General features: G+C 38.8%; 2 protein-coding genes across 2 annotated transcripts in view; both read right to left on the reverse strand.

Moving 5' to 3' along the window:
• POLN (DNA polymerase nu) overlaps positions 1-4,182 on the reverse strand; it is a 106,183-nt gene extending 102,001 nt beyond the window's left edge. Inside the window, exon 1 of the mRNA XM_055706019.1 lies at positions 2,663-4,182. Coding sequence (XP_055561994.1) covers positions 2,663-2,792 — 130 coding nt within the window. The 5' untranslated portion in view covers positions 2,793-4,182. The remainder of the gene's footprint in view (positions 1-2,662) is intronic.
• Positions 4,183-4,321: 139 nt separating this feature from the next.
• HAUS3 (HAUS augmin like complex subunit 3) lies at positions 4,322-13,034 on the reverse strand. The gene is made up of 5 exons (XM_055706014.1): positions 12,854-13,034; positions 10,428-11,903; positions 8,910-9,346; positions 7,066-7,294; positions 4,322-5,633 (listed from the first exon to the last, which is right to left on the reverse strand). The coding sequence occupies exons 2-5, from the start codon at positions 11,334-11,336 to the stop codon at positions 5,376-5,378; spliced, it is 1,833 nt and encodes a 610-aa protein (XP_055561989.1). The 5' UTR covers positions 11,337-11,903; positions 12,854-13,034; the 3' UTR covers positions 4,322-5,375.
• Positions 13,035-15,618: the final 2,584 nt, after the last annotated feature.

Here is a 15,618-nt window from a genome sequence, read left to right on the forward strand (position 1 = left end):
CAGACTTTCTCTTTTCTGCCCTCAACACTGCCCAGCAGCCCCAAAAAGAAGAGAAGAAAGTACAGACTGGGATAAAAGCACAAATGGCAACAGGCTAGCAGCAATTACAAACCGAGTATTGACAGGAAGAGGAAACGGGGAAAAAAGAAAACTCCACTGAAGTGCAGGTCTCTCCAGAGTTTGCACTTAGTTAGGATCCCTTTATCTCTAGATTTTTTTCCTGTCCAGGAAAGAGACACCTCATGAGCAAAATATGGTTTTGCCCCCTCCTAACTCCTGGTCCATACCAAGCACAATATTCCACTGATGTATTCAGCTATGAAATTTGCATTGCCAGCAAGACACTTTCTGAATCTAATGTGCTTATACTTACGACTAATGTCAAACAAAGCGTGAGGTGATCCATTTCTATTTACTGAAAGTTTAAAAAAAAAAAAATTTGTCGAGGCAAACCAGCATCCTGTAACTTAAAATACTAAAAAAAAACCATTTTCAAAGAGTAACAAGCTTAGCCTTCAGAAGAAACCAAATTTACATGTTACTATATGTGTATAATCAGTTATTTATCTCCAGCTCAGACTTCTAATCTGAGCTGTTAGAATAGTGAATATCGCATAGCGGTATTTTTAGCTTCAAACATTTTAGGTTTGGTTTTCTTGACACTTCCTACAACAAGATTATAAATTTAGGAAAGATAGTAACTGAGCACTTTTACTTCATTATTCAAAAAATTCAGTATTTTTAATTGTGTCACAGCTACTTTTCCTTGACAAATTCACCCTCCAGAGGAAATGATGAGGATTTTACTTCTCTCCTTCAGCATACAATATTCAGTATGACAAGTATCCAAAAAGCTATGCAACCTCGTATCACCAGATGGCAGTAGAAACCCATCCTTGCCTTCAAACTCAAGGGCAGATGGAACCATTACAAGCCCTACTGCCAAGATAACCACACAATTTCACCCACTAGTTCAACATTGCAGATATTTGCCCTATTTGAACCCAATATTTACCTTCTAAAGACACAGTTTTTCCTGTAAGTAAAATTTAATCTTTGAGGAATTATCCACAAAATAGAGTTTAATAGTTTGAAACAGACCAGACATGTCAGGTTTTGGTTTTTTTAAGGGAGGCAAACTTTTCCTTTTCTCCAGATCCACACTGATCAGCTAAAGCTACATACACAGGCAGTTTCCTAAAGGAATTCGAATAAATTTGTTCTTAAGCCTACACTAGAAACAATTGTGATTAATTACTACATGGAAAACAAGTGCAAGAAAAGCTAGTCATGCGATTTGCTGCCACTAAATGCTTATACCATTCTTTGACTCCCCAGTGAATACAGACTTAGCAGCACTACGAAGACAACAGCAAGTTAATTTGGCTAAAGATACCAGACATTTTCATGGGGGGGGGGGGGGGTGGTGGTGTGTGTATTTTTTTTTTTTTTAAAACAGACTACGTAATTTTTACATCTTGACAGAGAGTGAATGGATTAAGAGTAGATAACATAATACGATACAGATATCACAGTACATAGAGTTCCCCGGTCTAAGGCAAAAAACATCACACAGGAAAAATTAAGGAAGGGAATGACAAGGTAGCAAGAGAAGCAGCATGGCAATTAAAATTAGGCAGAACAGAAATCTGATTTTCTTTATAATAATCTGGATTTTGGTCCAAATGTGCCATTTTAAAATTAATCCACTGCATATTTCTTCAAATGTTTATCACTGATTTAGACAGCAATTAATTACTACCCTCTTCACTGCTGCACCACCAGGCTCCATGGATCCAATACTTCACTGTTGAAAGAGCCTGAACTGTTATTTACATAAAATTGAGGCTGCAACACCACCTCCACAAGAACAAATGCTAGATTTAAATCCATCAATCAGCTAACGTTCCAGGATCTAGTTCTCAGGAGAGGAAAAAAACCCAACAACAAAAAACAACAACAAAAAAAAAAACCCACCACACCAAAATTCAGCAAACCTAACTTCCTATCTACTTCTTTAGAGAGATACAAGACTGGCAGACTATGAAATGCACAGATTTGAGAATAAAAATTCCATTTGCAAAACCTCCATAGTATCCACAACATTCCAAGTAAGATTTGGCCAAGTCAAAGATTTGCTAAGGCACTTTTAACATTATCTAATTTTCTCTACCAGCAGGAATTTGTTCACTCTTCCCCCTAGAATTTAACAAGGAGTGCGCTGTACCAAACATGTGTTTAAAGGACAGACATGAGTCTGGAAAGTTCACAGGCCTTCTGGCAAGTTCCCAGTACCCCTAATGATCTTTAAGTATCTATTCCAGGGTAAAGTTAATGTATACATTTAATTTACAGTATTAACTAACAGTTTGGCATTCTTATTTACTTTTATACCACATAACAGGAAGAGGGGAAAAAAACCCCAATGAAATTGAGGGTAGTGGCAATACTCTAGATCCTTGCACTCACATAACATTATTTAATCAGAAACTCCCAGCAAATGTCACAGTTAAAGTTTAATTCCTTTTCTAATCCTGGAAATCTGAACTCTCACATTTTTTCCTTTTAAATAGGGACTACACGTTTGTCATCGTTTTATTTGTTTGGGTTTCAATTTTTCAACTGAAAATAGAAACACTTAAATTAGCTAAGATTTACTCACGCTGGTTATTTTTTCTGCTACTCTGAACTTCTACAGGAACAGAGTGTAAAGCCGCCATAATCCTCTGAGCAGTATCAGATAAAGGCACTTTAGAAATCTCACATCCTATGTATGATGTGCACCGTTCCATTTTTAAGACTAAACCTAAACACAGAACACATGCAAACTATGCATTATATCAGGGCCACAGAACAGTCTGTACTTACACTCTGTTGAAATTAAAGACAAAATATAGTGAACATTCAGCCATGTATTCTCCTCAATTGAAATAACACCTCCTCCCTGACACATCTATCAGTTACATATTGTAAATAAAAATGAGCAAATTGTAATAATTTACAAAACCTTACTTGAAATTGTTCTAATAGTATGATAAAAAATTAAGCAGTTCTACTAAGTACAGCTAAATTCTAATTAAAAAATCTGATAAATTAAACAGTAGTTGTCATTTGTCTGAAATACTGACTAATTTAAAGATGTTGAGGATGGGGGAAGTATCCAGCATATGCATATATTTACTGTTATTAATGCTCAGATTTTATCAAGAAAAACCAAAACTAACTTACATGTAACTGCCAAAATATAGCCAACACAAGATGAAAGTAACAGTATTACTATCATGACATAGAAACATTAGTGACATGTTGTTTCAGAAATCATAACAGACCTACTTTTTAAACTTTGTATAATTGATGTGCTCAATTACTATTAAATATTAGTAACTTTAAAATAGTTACTATTTGTCAATTTAAGAAACTGGTCAACAACATCTAAAGGCTCTACAAGGTTTGATTGCACTTATTACTGTTCTAAATCTTATTATTTTTTGAAAAACAGTTGCTTTTCCAGTTGGCATGTAGCCATATTCCATAACACACACAAATACTTGAGAGGGTCCCTAAATACAACACATATGGGAGAATTAGAAACAACAGTGTCCATACCGATGACTTATCTTTACAGTTAGACAAGAACAATGCATAAAACTTACCACAAACATAAGATAAATATCCAACATTTTCAAAATACTTAAAAGCATTCAAGCTGTACAAGTCAATTGCTCTACTGAAACTGCTGTTCAGCAAAATATTCCTACACAATTTATAACTGGAGTCCTGTTACTCTGGTCTTCTCCCACTAAATCCAGCACAGAAGCAGACTGTCAATTATCAAGCAAACAACATTTCCTCTGCTTACATGGGAATATTTTTCTTAGCTCAAGACCATAGGCAGATTGCAAATCTGAATTCTCACAAGTACAAATATTTGTATCCAGATTCAAGGAGGAACATCCATCAGGTTGCATTAGTACTGCCCGTATCTATCTCACTCAAATTTTATAGTAAGCGTGCAAAAGGGAGAGAGAGGCAGAATGGCTTTCTTTTCCCTGACATTCCAGAAGTCAGAAGTATAATCTTTTCCCCTGCATAACTTCTCCTAATTATATATTTTTATATATGTATATATAATTAACAGCAACACTTCTTTCCTACACAGGGCAAAAATACTCCAACTTCTCAGGATGGGAGGTAGCAGTCTAAAAGCCTCAGGGGCAGTCAAAATGAGAACCTAGTAAATGAGATACAAACAAGGCAGTACACATGAGAATAGGCCTAAAACCCACACACAGATTCACCATAAATACTGACAACATTGAACTGAATTTAGTGTTTGGCATTTAATAATAAACACAATGTACAGAGTTAAACAGCATGAAATCCAGATATAAAGACATCCAAACCAGTAAGTTAGAAAAAATATTTAAAACAATTTAAAGTTATACTCACATAAAAGCTAAGCCTGCCATCAAAATAGTTTTAAGACTAATGTTATTGAAGTTAATTTACTAGCCTTCATCAATATCTACAATGCTTGAAAGCAAAAGCAGCTGATCCCATCAAAATATAAAAGAACGGAAGTTATCATACCATAAAAGCCTATTTAGGTCCATTGGTGTATTAGGAAGCTATATAAAGATTTGATAAACAAGCTAACAATGCACATGAAAGAGTAAGCACAAAAGCCTCAGGACTCTGAATTGCAATGCCTATCATAAATTATAGAACAAACTCAGAAGTCCAAAAGGTAAATCCAAAATTATGGATGGACATTTTATGTATGGACTGGTTTAAATGGAGAAGATCTGAATGGTCTACAAACAGATGGTCTTGGTACTTGAAACAGATTCTGGTACATATTGCAACATATTTCTAACAAAACCAGATCTTCGAAGAACTGTAAGGGAAGCAGTCACAGAGTATCTGCCTTGGAGAACTCTCCTCTTCAGAAAGAGCACACTACATTCACATTCAAACATCTTCTCCACATCTATTTTTCAGCTCCCATATGAAAGGTTCTCAGCATGCAAGAAAACTTATATCAAGGATATGAAATGTTCCTTTCTGTGCTATGCTGTGTGCAGTGGAAATCAACATACAGGCTAAAAGAAGAGCAGCCTGAATGTAACTCACTCAAATAGCCTATGTATTACTTCAGAGCAAAGAACTTAAGACAGTTCTGAGATTTGAACTTGGTGGGCAGATGCCAAAAGCCATAAAAGCAACACACAATCCAAACCTGGTAACTGTGGCAGTTAAACATACATTGCAATGATAGATAAATGTTACCCTTGATAAGCTAATACTTATTCCATAAACTTGTAGGGAGTTTACATAAATATGTTTTCCTTTAAGAGTACATTGAAGTTTAAACATTAAGAACTCCACTGGTGGTGAAACTCATCGTCGAGACCACTGGCTTTAGCCTTAGACTGCTGCTCAAGCTTCTCCACCAGTTCCTTCAAGTAGTCTTCATCTTTGAAAAAATACATATACAAGTCTCTCTCCATCTGATGCAGCTTATTGGACTCCAAAAAGTTTCTCTTTGACTTCACATTGGCCGTCAGATCCACAAGGAGTTGACTTAGTTTATTTAAATCAACTTCCAGTTGATTAAACTGCTCAGTAAGTTCCTAACAAAAAATACAAGACAAAACATTATTACTTTTATATTGTTAATATACTAGTGGAACTAGAAATAAAAAAACTTTTTTGCTTTTGGAAGCCATTTTCACTTTAAGTGAAAAGTAATCACAAAAACTAGAAACGCAGGTGATAAGGGATTCCATTCAATTAATGTAATTTTTGAGCTCCACGTAACAGTACTCGCATCAAGTTATGAAAATATGACTTCATTTACTTGTTTACTAGTTTACCAGACAAGTTAAGACCCTAAGAATCTGGCCCTCAACTACATAGGTGGTTGAATGACATTTTCAATCAATTACAGGTCTCCATAGCTAGTCAAATCTTAAAAGGCAACCAAAAAAACCCACAAAAGCCAACTCTATTTTAAAATTAAATCACTGATTACCAGCTACAATTTTCTCAACTGTCATTCTTATCACGGTTCACTGTAAGCAGGCTAGTCATCTATTTGCACATTATCTCCTTACTAAAGCAATTACTTTTATTGAGAATACTGAAGCAATAGAAAGAGAAGTCACTATGTTTTAGGAAATAACTTTCTATTGATTAAAAGTATTTGGACTGATTTAATAATATGTAATCCCTAAATACGTACTGTTCCTATTAAAAGCTTCATTTTTTATTAAAAACTGTTCTATATGTTGCAAATTCAATTGACAGATGGAAGTGTTAAGTATATTTTTATGTATTTAACCAAGGAAATATTATATAGTCTTTTATATATAATATATATTATATATATTTTTTATATACATTATATATAATATATATTATATAAAAATATATAAATATATATATATAAATATATACATATAAAAGACTTCCCTCAATCTACTTTTGAGCCATCTACAATTATTTAAAAAACAGAACAAGTTGCATTTAACAACCCCTATTCCCATTTAAAACAGGCTCTAAATCCAAGACCTGGGAGGTCTGTAGCAGGACCACCCTACAACTGTCCTTCAAAATTCTGTATTATTTTGTCCAAATGAGCCACACATGGCCAGCCTTTTTAAGGGGCAAAACCATACAATTCAGGTGTTACAGGTAATGGGGGAAAAGCTTGTCTGAAATAAAGACAAAATTAAATGAGTTTTTCAGTGACACCATAACCAGACAATGTATTTCCCACACCATAAACGTACTAGCAATATATGATTGTATACACCTTTGAAAGAGATAAAGTTACACACAACAATTTGCTTGGAAAGAAAAAATTATTAGCTGCCACCATTCACAACATCCAACATTTGTTAAGAACAATGTAAATACTGTGCCCATCGCCATTATGCTAATAAATTTGTGGCTGACATGTGGGAGCTAGTCCGGGTGTCAACAGCTTTCGTACATTTCTCAGTAAAAGAATATAGCACACATTAATGTAATACTTTGAATAACTAGATCTAAAGGGCTTACCCGACTACCGAATTGTATCTGATTTTCTCCATGATACAGAGCACCATGAAGGGTTTCTACATCACTTTTTAGTCTGGACAAAAGAAAAGACTGTTCTTGAGAAGATGCTGCTAGCTGATCTTGTACTGTAGCACAGTCCTGCTTTAACTTCTGAGCCATCTGCTCCAGGCTTTCATACGTCTTAAACAATTGCTGTTTTTTATTTTCTCCTTCCAGAAGCTGATACAGCCTGTAACAAAAGACGTTAGACACAGAAGCATTTTTAAGTTTCCTAAGCACTCCTGTCACATTAGGCAAGAGAAGATTTCATGTTGAGAAGTCTGAGCAGTACTGCCTTTACTAGTCTTCTGAGTACTTTTACGGCTGTATCTCACACTGATTTCCTGATGCTATCTATATATAGCTAATACAAGATTAATAGGATTCCAAAATATTTCAATATTAAATTAACAGCAATTAAATACCAAAGTAACAGTAAGTACACAATGAATGCAAATAGAAGCTGACAGTGTGTTTTTGCCAACTATTTTCCAACACTTCAATAACTGCAAAGATACAATTTTTTTTAAGTGCTGAAAAACAGCAAGACTTCAGTGGCCAACAAGAAGAGCAATCTTTATCACATTTGCAAGCTTACTGGAGTATTTCCCATTTCTTATCTTTGAAGAGACTGCTAAGAAATTCTCCAATAGTTACAAGTCATGCAAAATAGCAATACTTGCTATATCAAACTGTACCCTTACACTGCATCAGGAATAGTTCAAATATGATTACAGATAACCTTGCTCAATTGCTGCTACCACTTTTGCATATTAAAATCTTCAAGAGTTGAGCCCCAATATTGAATCAGATTGGCTTTAATAAGAGCAGAAGCTCTATTCCAAAAGTAACCAAGTTTCTTTCAAGTGTCTTCTGCTTACAGACCCTTTAGGATTTATAATTCTTTCAACTTCCCTCCCCTTTTTAAGAAAAAAAGTGAAAAACTAGCCAGCCAACAGTGATTTGGAGACTTAATAATAAACATGTTATGTTGTCAATGCAAACACACAATGGGAGCAAAAATTAATGCTGCCTAAATCTTGCAGTTACTCACTGCGCAAGGCCATATCACTTAGTAATATTAAAATGGTGCTTAAGTGTTTTTTAAAGGAGGAAAAGTCTGACATTAAACTTTTTGATGAGGTATATTGTATTAAGTGTGTTAAAGTCTTGAAGTGACAGCAACACAGCACACATTCCTACTGTATCACCTGAGCTACAGTGAGCCTTAATTAGAAGGTGACAGAAGCCTAATAGAAGGTGAAAAACCAGAGTCCTACAAGGGTGACAGGACACTTAAGCCACATGGCAAATCAAGCAGTAAAAATGAGCTAGACAAATTTCATGTATTGAAGGAGTCATTCCGCTCTTCTACCACACGGGGGTTTCGCAAGCTAAGCTGATGAGGCCATGCACATCATCTGGGAAATCACTGTTGTCAACAGATCTCTACATCTATACTTCCACAATTACTGTCAAGAGGTCCTAGATCAGGGCACCACGTCAGACAGGCACTGCTTTAAATATACCTTACATTCTGGACATTGCTCAGTAATGCTTCAGCAATATTGACAAGACTGGTAATTGAACTGAGTTTTTACTCAGGCAAACCTGAAAAGAATTTCAACGAGCAAGCAAGAGGCAAGTCTCATATCTTGACCTCAGTTCTTGAGAATTCAAACTACTAACTAGTTACAGGAAGTAAGTAAGAACCCAGCAACAGAAAAGGCTTAGCTTGCCTAAGCCTTTAGCCCCCCCCATATTATGTCAATTTAAGTCAAAGTTCAATAGTGACTATAACTTACCTGCAAGAGAAACCATCCTTTGAACTAATAGTGTTTCTTGGCTTTGCGTGTTGAGTTGGCTCAGTTATCAGATGTAGTCTCTGCTGCAACTCATTACTGCTCTGTTTCAGAGATTCTACCAAACTCTCAACTTGACAGCAAATCTCTTTATGTTTCTTCAACTCCATTTCATAGGCTAGCTCAATAAGTTCAAATGATGCTTTCTGTCTTACCAAATGCCTGCATATTTCATCTTGTCTTGATGCATAACAGCCCTGCTGAGCAATCTGATGATCCAAGTATCCTTTCACCACTGGTGTGATCAGAAGTTGTGCATTCTCTTTCACAAGGGGAACCAGCTCTTCATTGCTTATCCGAGTTATATCTTGTTTAATTCTTGAAATTTCATCATTGAAACTAGATATTCTGGCTGCAAAGTTTTCTTGCTTTCCAACATCCTGCATAAAACAAAACGTTTGTCAAATTTCTTCATGGCTCCCTCCAAACAACTTCCCTACACATTTTTTTCAGTTCACACAAGATTCATGTACTTACATTACATTAAAATCACTACATCTTTTCTATCTACAAAACTAAATGAAAACTTCACAAGCAGTTTTCCAGAACTTTACAACATAAGGCAAACAGATTTACAAAGTAGATACCAAATAAATGTATTTCAGTAAACAGTAATTCCATTCTATTGCAGGGACAGGAAACAATTTATTGTGTTAAAAACAGAAGAGCTGTATTTTACTCAGCACCCAGGTTTCAAGCATGCCTAACTGAAATCTCACACACAAATATAATTTCTTATATTCAGTTGGATGTCTATCAACACTGCTATCAGAATCAATCTTCTTTAAATGACTAATCAATCAAGTCCTATACGGTAGGCATTCATAAATGAGAATATACAAACTGACATAATGCCTCAAGTTAGTCCACGATTGGTCTAAGCTAATACTTTCCTTTCTGTTAAAATTCTGTCACATTCTTAAATGACAGTAGCTATATCTGCCCATCACTCACTTGTTGAGAGATTTCTGGGGTTTCAAATACCAGATTCATTTATTTGGTACAAATACTTGAGCTTCTAGAGAATCAGTGAACTGAAACTTTTCAGTTTATGCCACAGAATATAAACAGGAATACATTTATCATATTAGCTCCTCAATACCACAAAATTTCAACCAAAGTTATGCTTTTGTTCGTTGTACAAACAACTGAGAGTCAGTTATAATTTGAAGTTTCAAAGTTAAACTAGAAAGGTACTAACAAATTCTAGGGTTATAAAGGCAGCAATTCTGGAAAGCAGAATTAAAAGTACTCTACCATACTTGAGAATTTCTAACTATAGAAACTGGAGCTATTACACAAGAGTTTTGTGGGCAAGACTAAAACTTCATAAGAAGTGCCATTTCCCTATGTAAAAACAGTTGAAGTTAACAGTAACTCAGCAATTCCTTTTACTAGATCTAGTTGAACACGCCTGCCTGATTAAAACTTCACTACCTTCTACCACCTTTTGCAGCTTACCTTGTTTAAGGACTGCAGCATGTTCTCTGCACATTTTATAGCTGAACTCACACTCTCCTCTTCAGACTGCATCCGAATTAGCTGATGTTGAGCACAAATATATGCTGTCTGTAGCCTGGCAATCTCTTGACTCTCTTCACAAACTTCATTACTGTCATCACAAGCCACTTGTTTGCTTGTATCTACAAGCTGAAAGCTGCCTTCATGTGAATTTTCAACCCATTCAGACATACATAAACCACCACTCTTACCAAGGTACGAGGCAAGTGCTGCAGTGCTTTGTTCTTCCCGAGACAAATACTTGTCCAAAGAAAGTTGGGAAAAAAACACTGGATGCAGATCTGACCCTTGTTCTGAATATGAAGCTGTGAAGAAGGAAGCTAGTTTCTTAGCCGCGTCCATAAGAGAGATCAGTTCATTATTAAGCTTACTATTTGCTGCATTAAACGCTTCCAGTCCCTCTTTCAAATCTTTATGTACTTCTTTCTCTTTGCTTGTTAATGTTTCTAACACATGGCTGTTTGCAGAAATCATCATTTGGAGCTTATTATGCCGATGTATTTGAAGGTTTTTTAACTTCTGAAGAGTTTGAAGCTCATCCTCCAATTTCTTCAGTTCCTCTTCCTCTTGACTACTGTCCTTTGAATCTATGGGCTTCAGGGTTCTAAGGGCTTCATCCAGTGCACTTCCTTCCAAAATGGGCTTGCCAGACTCAAGAAGATTATCAAAATCTTGCAGTTCTTTTTCAGATACCACATACTGCTCATTTACATTTCCACAAAACCACTCCAGAAACAACCTGCTTTCCAAAGACTCAAACAGCCAGTCAAAATCATCTCCATTAAGCTCATCAGCTTTTGGATATCCAATTTTCTTAAGAGTTTTCACAAAATCATTTCCACAGCTCATGATTCAAATAGTTTTGTAATCAGAAAAGATCCAAATGCATGAAAAAATTGAGGTATTATTCCAGTTGTAATTTTTTTGTTATTTAAAATGAGTATTCAGTATTTTAATAAAAAGACTGTACAGGAAAAAGGAAGTGTCAGATCACACCAGAAAACAGCATGCTATTCTGGATTAGAGTGGCTATTCAAACTTTTTATTTCAGGGATACCTCGATATATTTTGTTCATCAAATCAGGCTGATCTTTGCAATCTCTTTATGTTTTTGCTTAATTCACATAAATTTACTATTAAAATAGAATACTACCACCAATTTAAAAGCAACAGGTGTAAATACTGAGTAATTCACTAGCCTGAAAAAATGATTTACTTTATATAGTTTTACTCACGTGAAATAAAAAACCCCACTCACAATCATTTTACCTCTTCCAAAACGCGAGGAAATTTCAGCTTGTCCTGAAAAGGAAGCTACAGTGATGTCACACTGCACTTCAAGCTTACAAAGTTAGGGCTTTTTACTTCAACAGCAAGCAGAATCTTGTCTCCTAAACCTTCATTTCAAAGTTTCCTCTGAAAATGGAACAAGAAATCCTCTGACATAAAAACATGTCAACATAATAATGCGGGGTTATGACCAATTATAAAAAATTAAGATCAGTGTAAACACTCTTTGACAACAGTCACAACTTAAAAGTTACAATAAAAAAGGAATTTGTTTGTTTGCTGGGAAACAGCAAACCAACAGTCAGTTTCAGGATCCTAAAGTGAGAGCAACAGACAGCAAATAATAGGATAAATTATCAAGAAAGTCAGGAGACCTTGTCTGCAATACTCTGGTAATATCCAGGGTTTGTTTGGGTTTTTTTCCACCAGTCTGGTATTACTTAATACTTTGTTTCTAGAGCATACATTCCACCAGAAAACCCCGGTTTGCCAGACAGCCTGGAGGGCATGAATGTTTAACAAGTAAATGCATTCTTCTAAAATTCTGTATTTTATATAGCTTAAGAGTTCCAAATTATGTAAGAAATAATTTGTTGCTTAAGTTTCACATCACTAGTCAGTCTTCCAACTGCCCTCTGCCTTCCATGCTAAAAAGTGGCTGTCGTTAAAATAAATAAATAAACAGGCGCGCACATAGCGCTGCGTATGCAGACCATTAAGGCCCGCTGACATTGCCGCTCAAGCCGCCAAACGCCACAAAGAGTATCTTCGGACCTCTGAGGAAGCCACCCACGATCCCCGTCCCCAGCATGGGACGCCCCACCGCCACAGCCAGACCAGCCTGCAGGAGTGGGGCCTCCAGAAGCTTTCTCCCCGCGCCGAGGAGCCCAAACGCCCGCCGGCCCGGTCCCAGCTCTGGGGCAGCTGCCGCCCTACAACCCCAAGGAGATCTCGGCTAAGAGCCGTCCCGGAGCAGAACAGGGCAGGGTGAGGAGCCGGAGGGGAGAAGAGGTGCGGCGGCGGCTGTCCCCCTCCCGGTGCGAGCGAGCCCCGACCCCACACCGCCCGCTACTCACCAGAGCGCTCTGCCTCAGCGACTGCACGGAGGGGAGGGGGGAGGGGCGCAGAAAATGGCGGGAAGACTGAGGGAGCGCGCGGGCCGCGCCCCCGCGCCAACCGCTCGAAACGCCCGCCACGCGCTACTCTCGCGCGGCCTCCCTTGCGCACCGGCCGCAGCGCCACGCTCAGCCGCCGCGTGCGCCTGCGCGCGCCTCCCGCGCGGGGATTGGGCGGTGTCGGCCCGCTTACCAGTGACGTCACGTGGGCGGGCAAGCGGCGGCTGGGCAGCTGTGCTCCTCAGGGCGCCGGCCTCAGGCCCCCCCGCCCCGCCCCCCGCCCCGCCCCCCGCCCAGCGCCCCGCGCCCCGCCCCGCCCCGCGCCCCTCAGCCGCAGCCTGTCCTGGGCCTGGGGCCTGGTGCGCTCGGCATGTGGGAGGGAGGGGATGGAGGAGGCCTCGCTGCGGTTGGACCTTACTCGCCTCTGACTAAAACCGGGCCGCAGACCTGCGTGGCCACCAGCCTGCCCAAAGCTGAGAGACGTGGCTAATGGAGGCCACTGGTACCACCTCTGTGTCCGCGGTTGGGTTGCTGTATTGGTGATCCACCCCTGCGTAGCCTTCTAGTATTTGTTCGCGGACGTAATTGGTCTAACACCTTTCAGAACCTGCAGATACCCCGCAAAACTCCACAACAAATTCCAGAACACCGATATCTGCTGCTTAAAAAAGCACTTCCTTGATTGCCTTTTAACCCTCTCGGTCCCGTCAGATGACTCCTGGCTTTAGCACTGCGGGGTTTGGTGAATGCCACTTGTGCATTTACCTTATCTATGGCCTTCACAGCAATCCGGAAACCATCAGCACATTTCCTTTCAGCTTTGTCCTGTCCAGTTTGGAGAGTTCCAAAACCGGGCCTCTGCAAAACAAGGGCTCCATTCTCTCCATTATTCCATCTGAACTTTTTACATCACTGCGCCTTGCTTGAGGTGCAGAGACAACACTGCATGCAGTCCCCAAGGTGTGGGTGCACCAAGGTTTTCTACAAAACCCATGTTTCCAATACTCTTCCTTAACAATGCTCCCTGTTTTCTTGGATTTTTGGCTGCTGCTGCCCAGGCAGCCATCAGAAAGCTCTCAGTAATGACTGCGGGACCTCCTGTGCATTGTGAGGGCTGCTTCTGAGTCGAGCATCATGTAAATTTTTCACTTAACAGTTTGAGCGTTCTTTACCAGCCACTCTTCGGGTTTAGCCATCTTCATTTCCTGTTTACATTTTGCGTGCCACATTTTTCTGGGCTCCCCTACTTGCCTTGCAATAGCCTCCTTAACTTTCTCATTGAGTCGTGTAGGGGGAGGTTTGGGCCACTGTTTTCTGTTTGTGGCAGACGTTTTACCTGGGCTTCTAGTACAGTATTTTTTTAAGTCTTCTGGGTGTTTGTAGGCTTCTTGCTTTTGAACTGCTCATTTAGGGTTTTCTGGCATTTTCCCCCATTTTTGCATAGGTCATTTTCTTAAAATTGAGTATCCATTTGCTTTATTTGTCTTGCTGCCTTCTTACAGTGTTAAGCTTAATTATATTATGGTTACTACTATGGAGCAGCTCAGCCAGTAATAGCTCTTGAATCAGGTCCTTTGCACTGCTGAAGACTAAGTTCCGAGTGGAGTTTTTTTCTTGTGGTTCCTAAGGCCAGTCATTCCAGAAAGAAATCATTCATTGCATCCAGAAATGTTACCTCTCCATTTCACCCTGATGAGGCATTGACCCAGTCAGTATGTGGGTGGCTGAGCCCTCCCGCTACATGTCCAAAATGTGCAGTTTTCTAATCTCACTTAATGAAATTGTTGAAATTAATCAACACAGGGAAATGAGCAACCTTGCAGCTGAGCAGAGCTAAGACTATCTTGCATGAGGTTTTCTAGATCAAAATCAGCACCTGTATCGCCTGCAAAGTGCAGCATGTTGATTTCTGGTATAATGTGGTCTGTGCAAGACTTTTAAATTAAACCCTGACCTGACAGTCAGTTCTCATGGGTAAAAAGAGCTGTAGTGTTGAATTCCTCCCCATCAGATTACAGCCTGGTATGCAGCTGCAATTTAGGCTAGCTGAAGTTTTCAAATCCTCTTGCAGATAAGAGTGCATTGCATCTTTTCCGATGGGGAAGGAACAAAAGCATTCACTAGCTTATTTCATAAGACTATGCCATTTCAGTTCAGTCAGTTACTTGCACTAAAATCAGCTTGTCCTACAATAGTATTTTGGAGGGTTATGCTTCACAGTAATTTTTTTTTTCCATTACATAAATATCAGTGTTGCTCATTTAAAAAATGACTGAGTAAAAGTGAATCTTAAACACCTAGAAAACTTTCTAAAATTCTGCTGTCCTGAGATCAGTTCAGCTCTGCTACTGAAGTCCACATCCTAGATGAAAGAAGACACGGCTGATAAAAGATTGTCTATCTTTTGTCTATCAAATTGTCTATCTGGACTGCAGCAACTAATGCCTCCAGTTCCCTGTGTGACCAGTTTCTCTCCCTCCTTCTGAACTCACATGCATATGAGATCCCTCCTCCCTCGTGGCCCTTCACAAAACCTACATCTCCATCTGCGTGGCAGGGCAAGCAGGACTATATATGCTCATTCTGTAGCTGGTTTGGAGCTATATACATGCTGGACAGTAGCCACCTCTCGAAAACAGTGAAGAGCTCAATTGGGCCAGCCTTTGGGCACGTTCAGTGCAGAAAATAATTTATTTCTCTTTCAACCGGGACATGGAATTTTCGTG

This window comes from Falco cherrug, chromosome 1 (genome assembly GCF_023634085.1).
Source record: "Falco cherrug isolate bFalChe1 chromosome 1, bFalChe1.pri, whole genome shotgun sequence".
NCBI lineage: Eukaryota > Metazoa > Chordata > Aves > Falconiformes > Falconidae > Falco > Falco cherrug.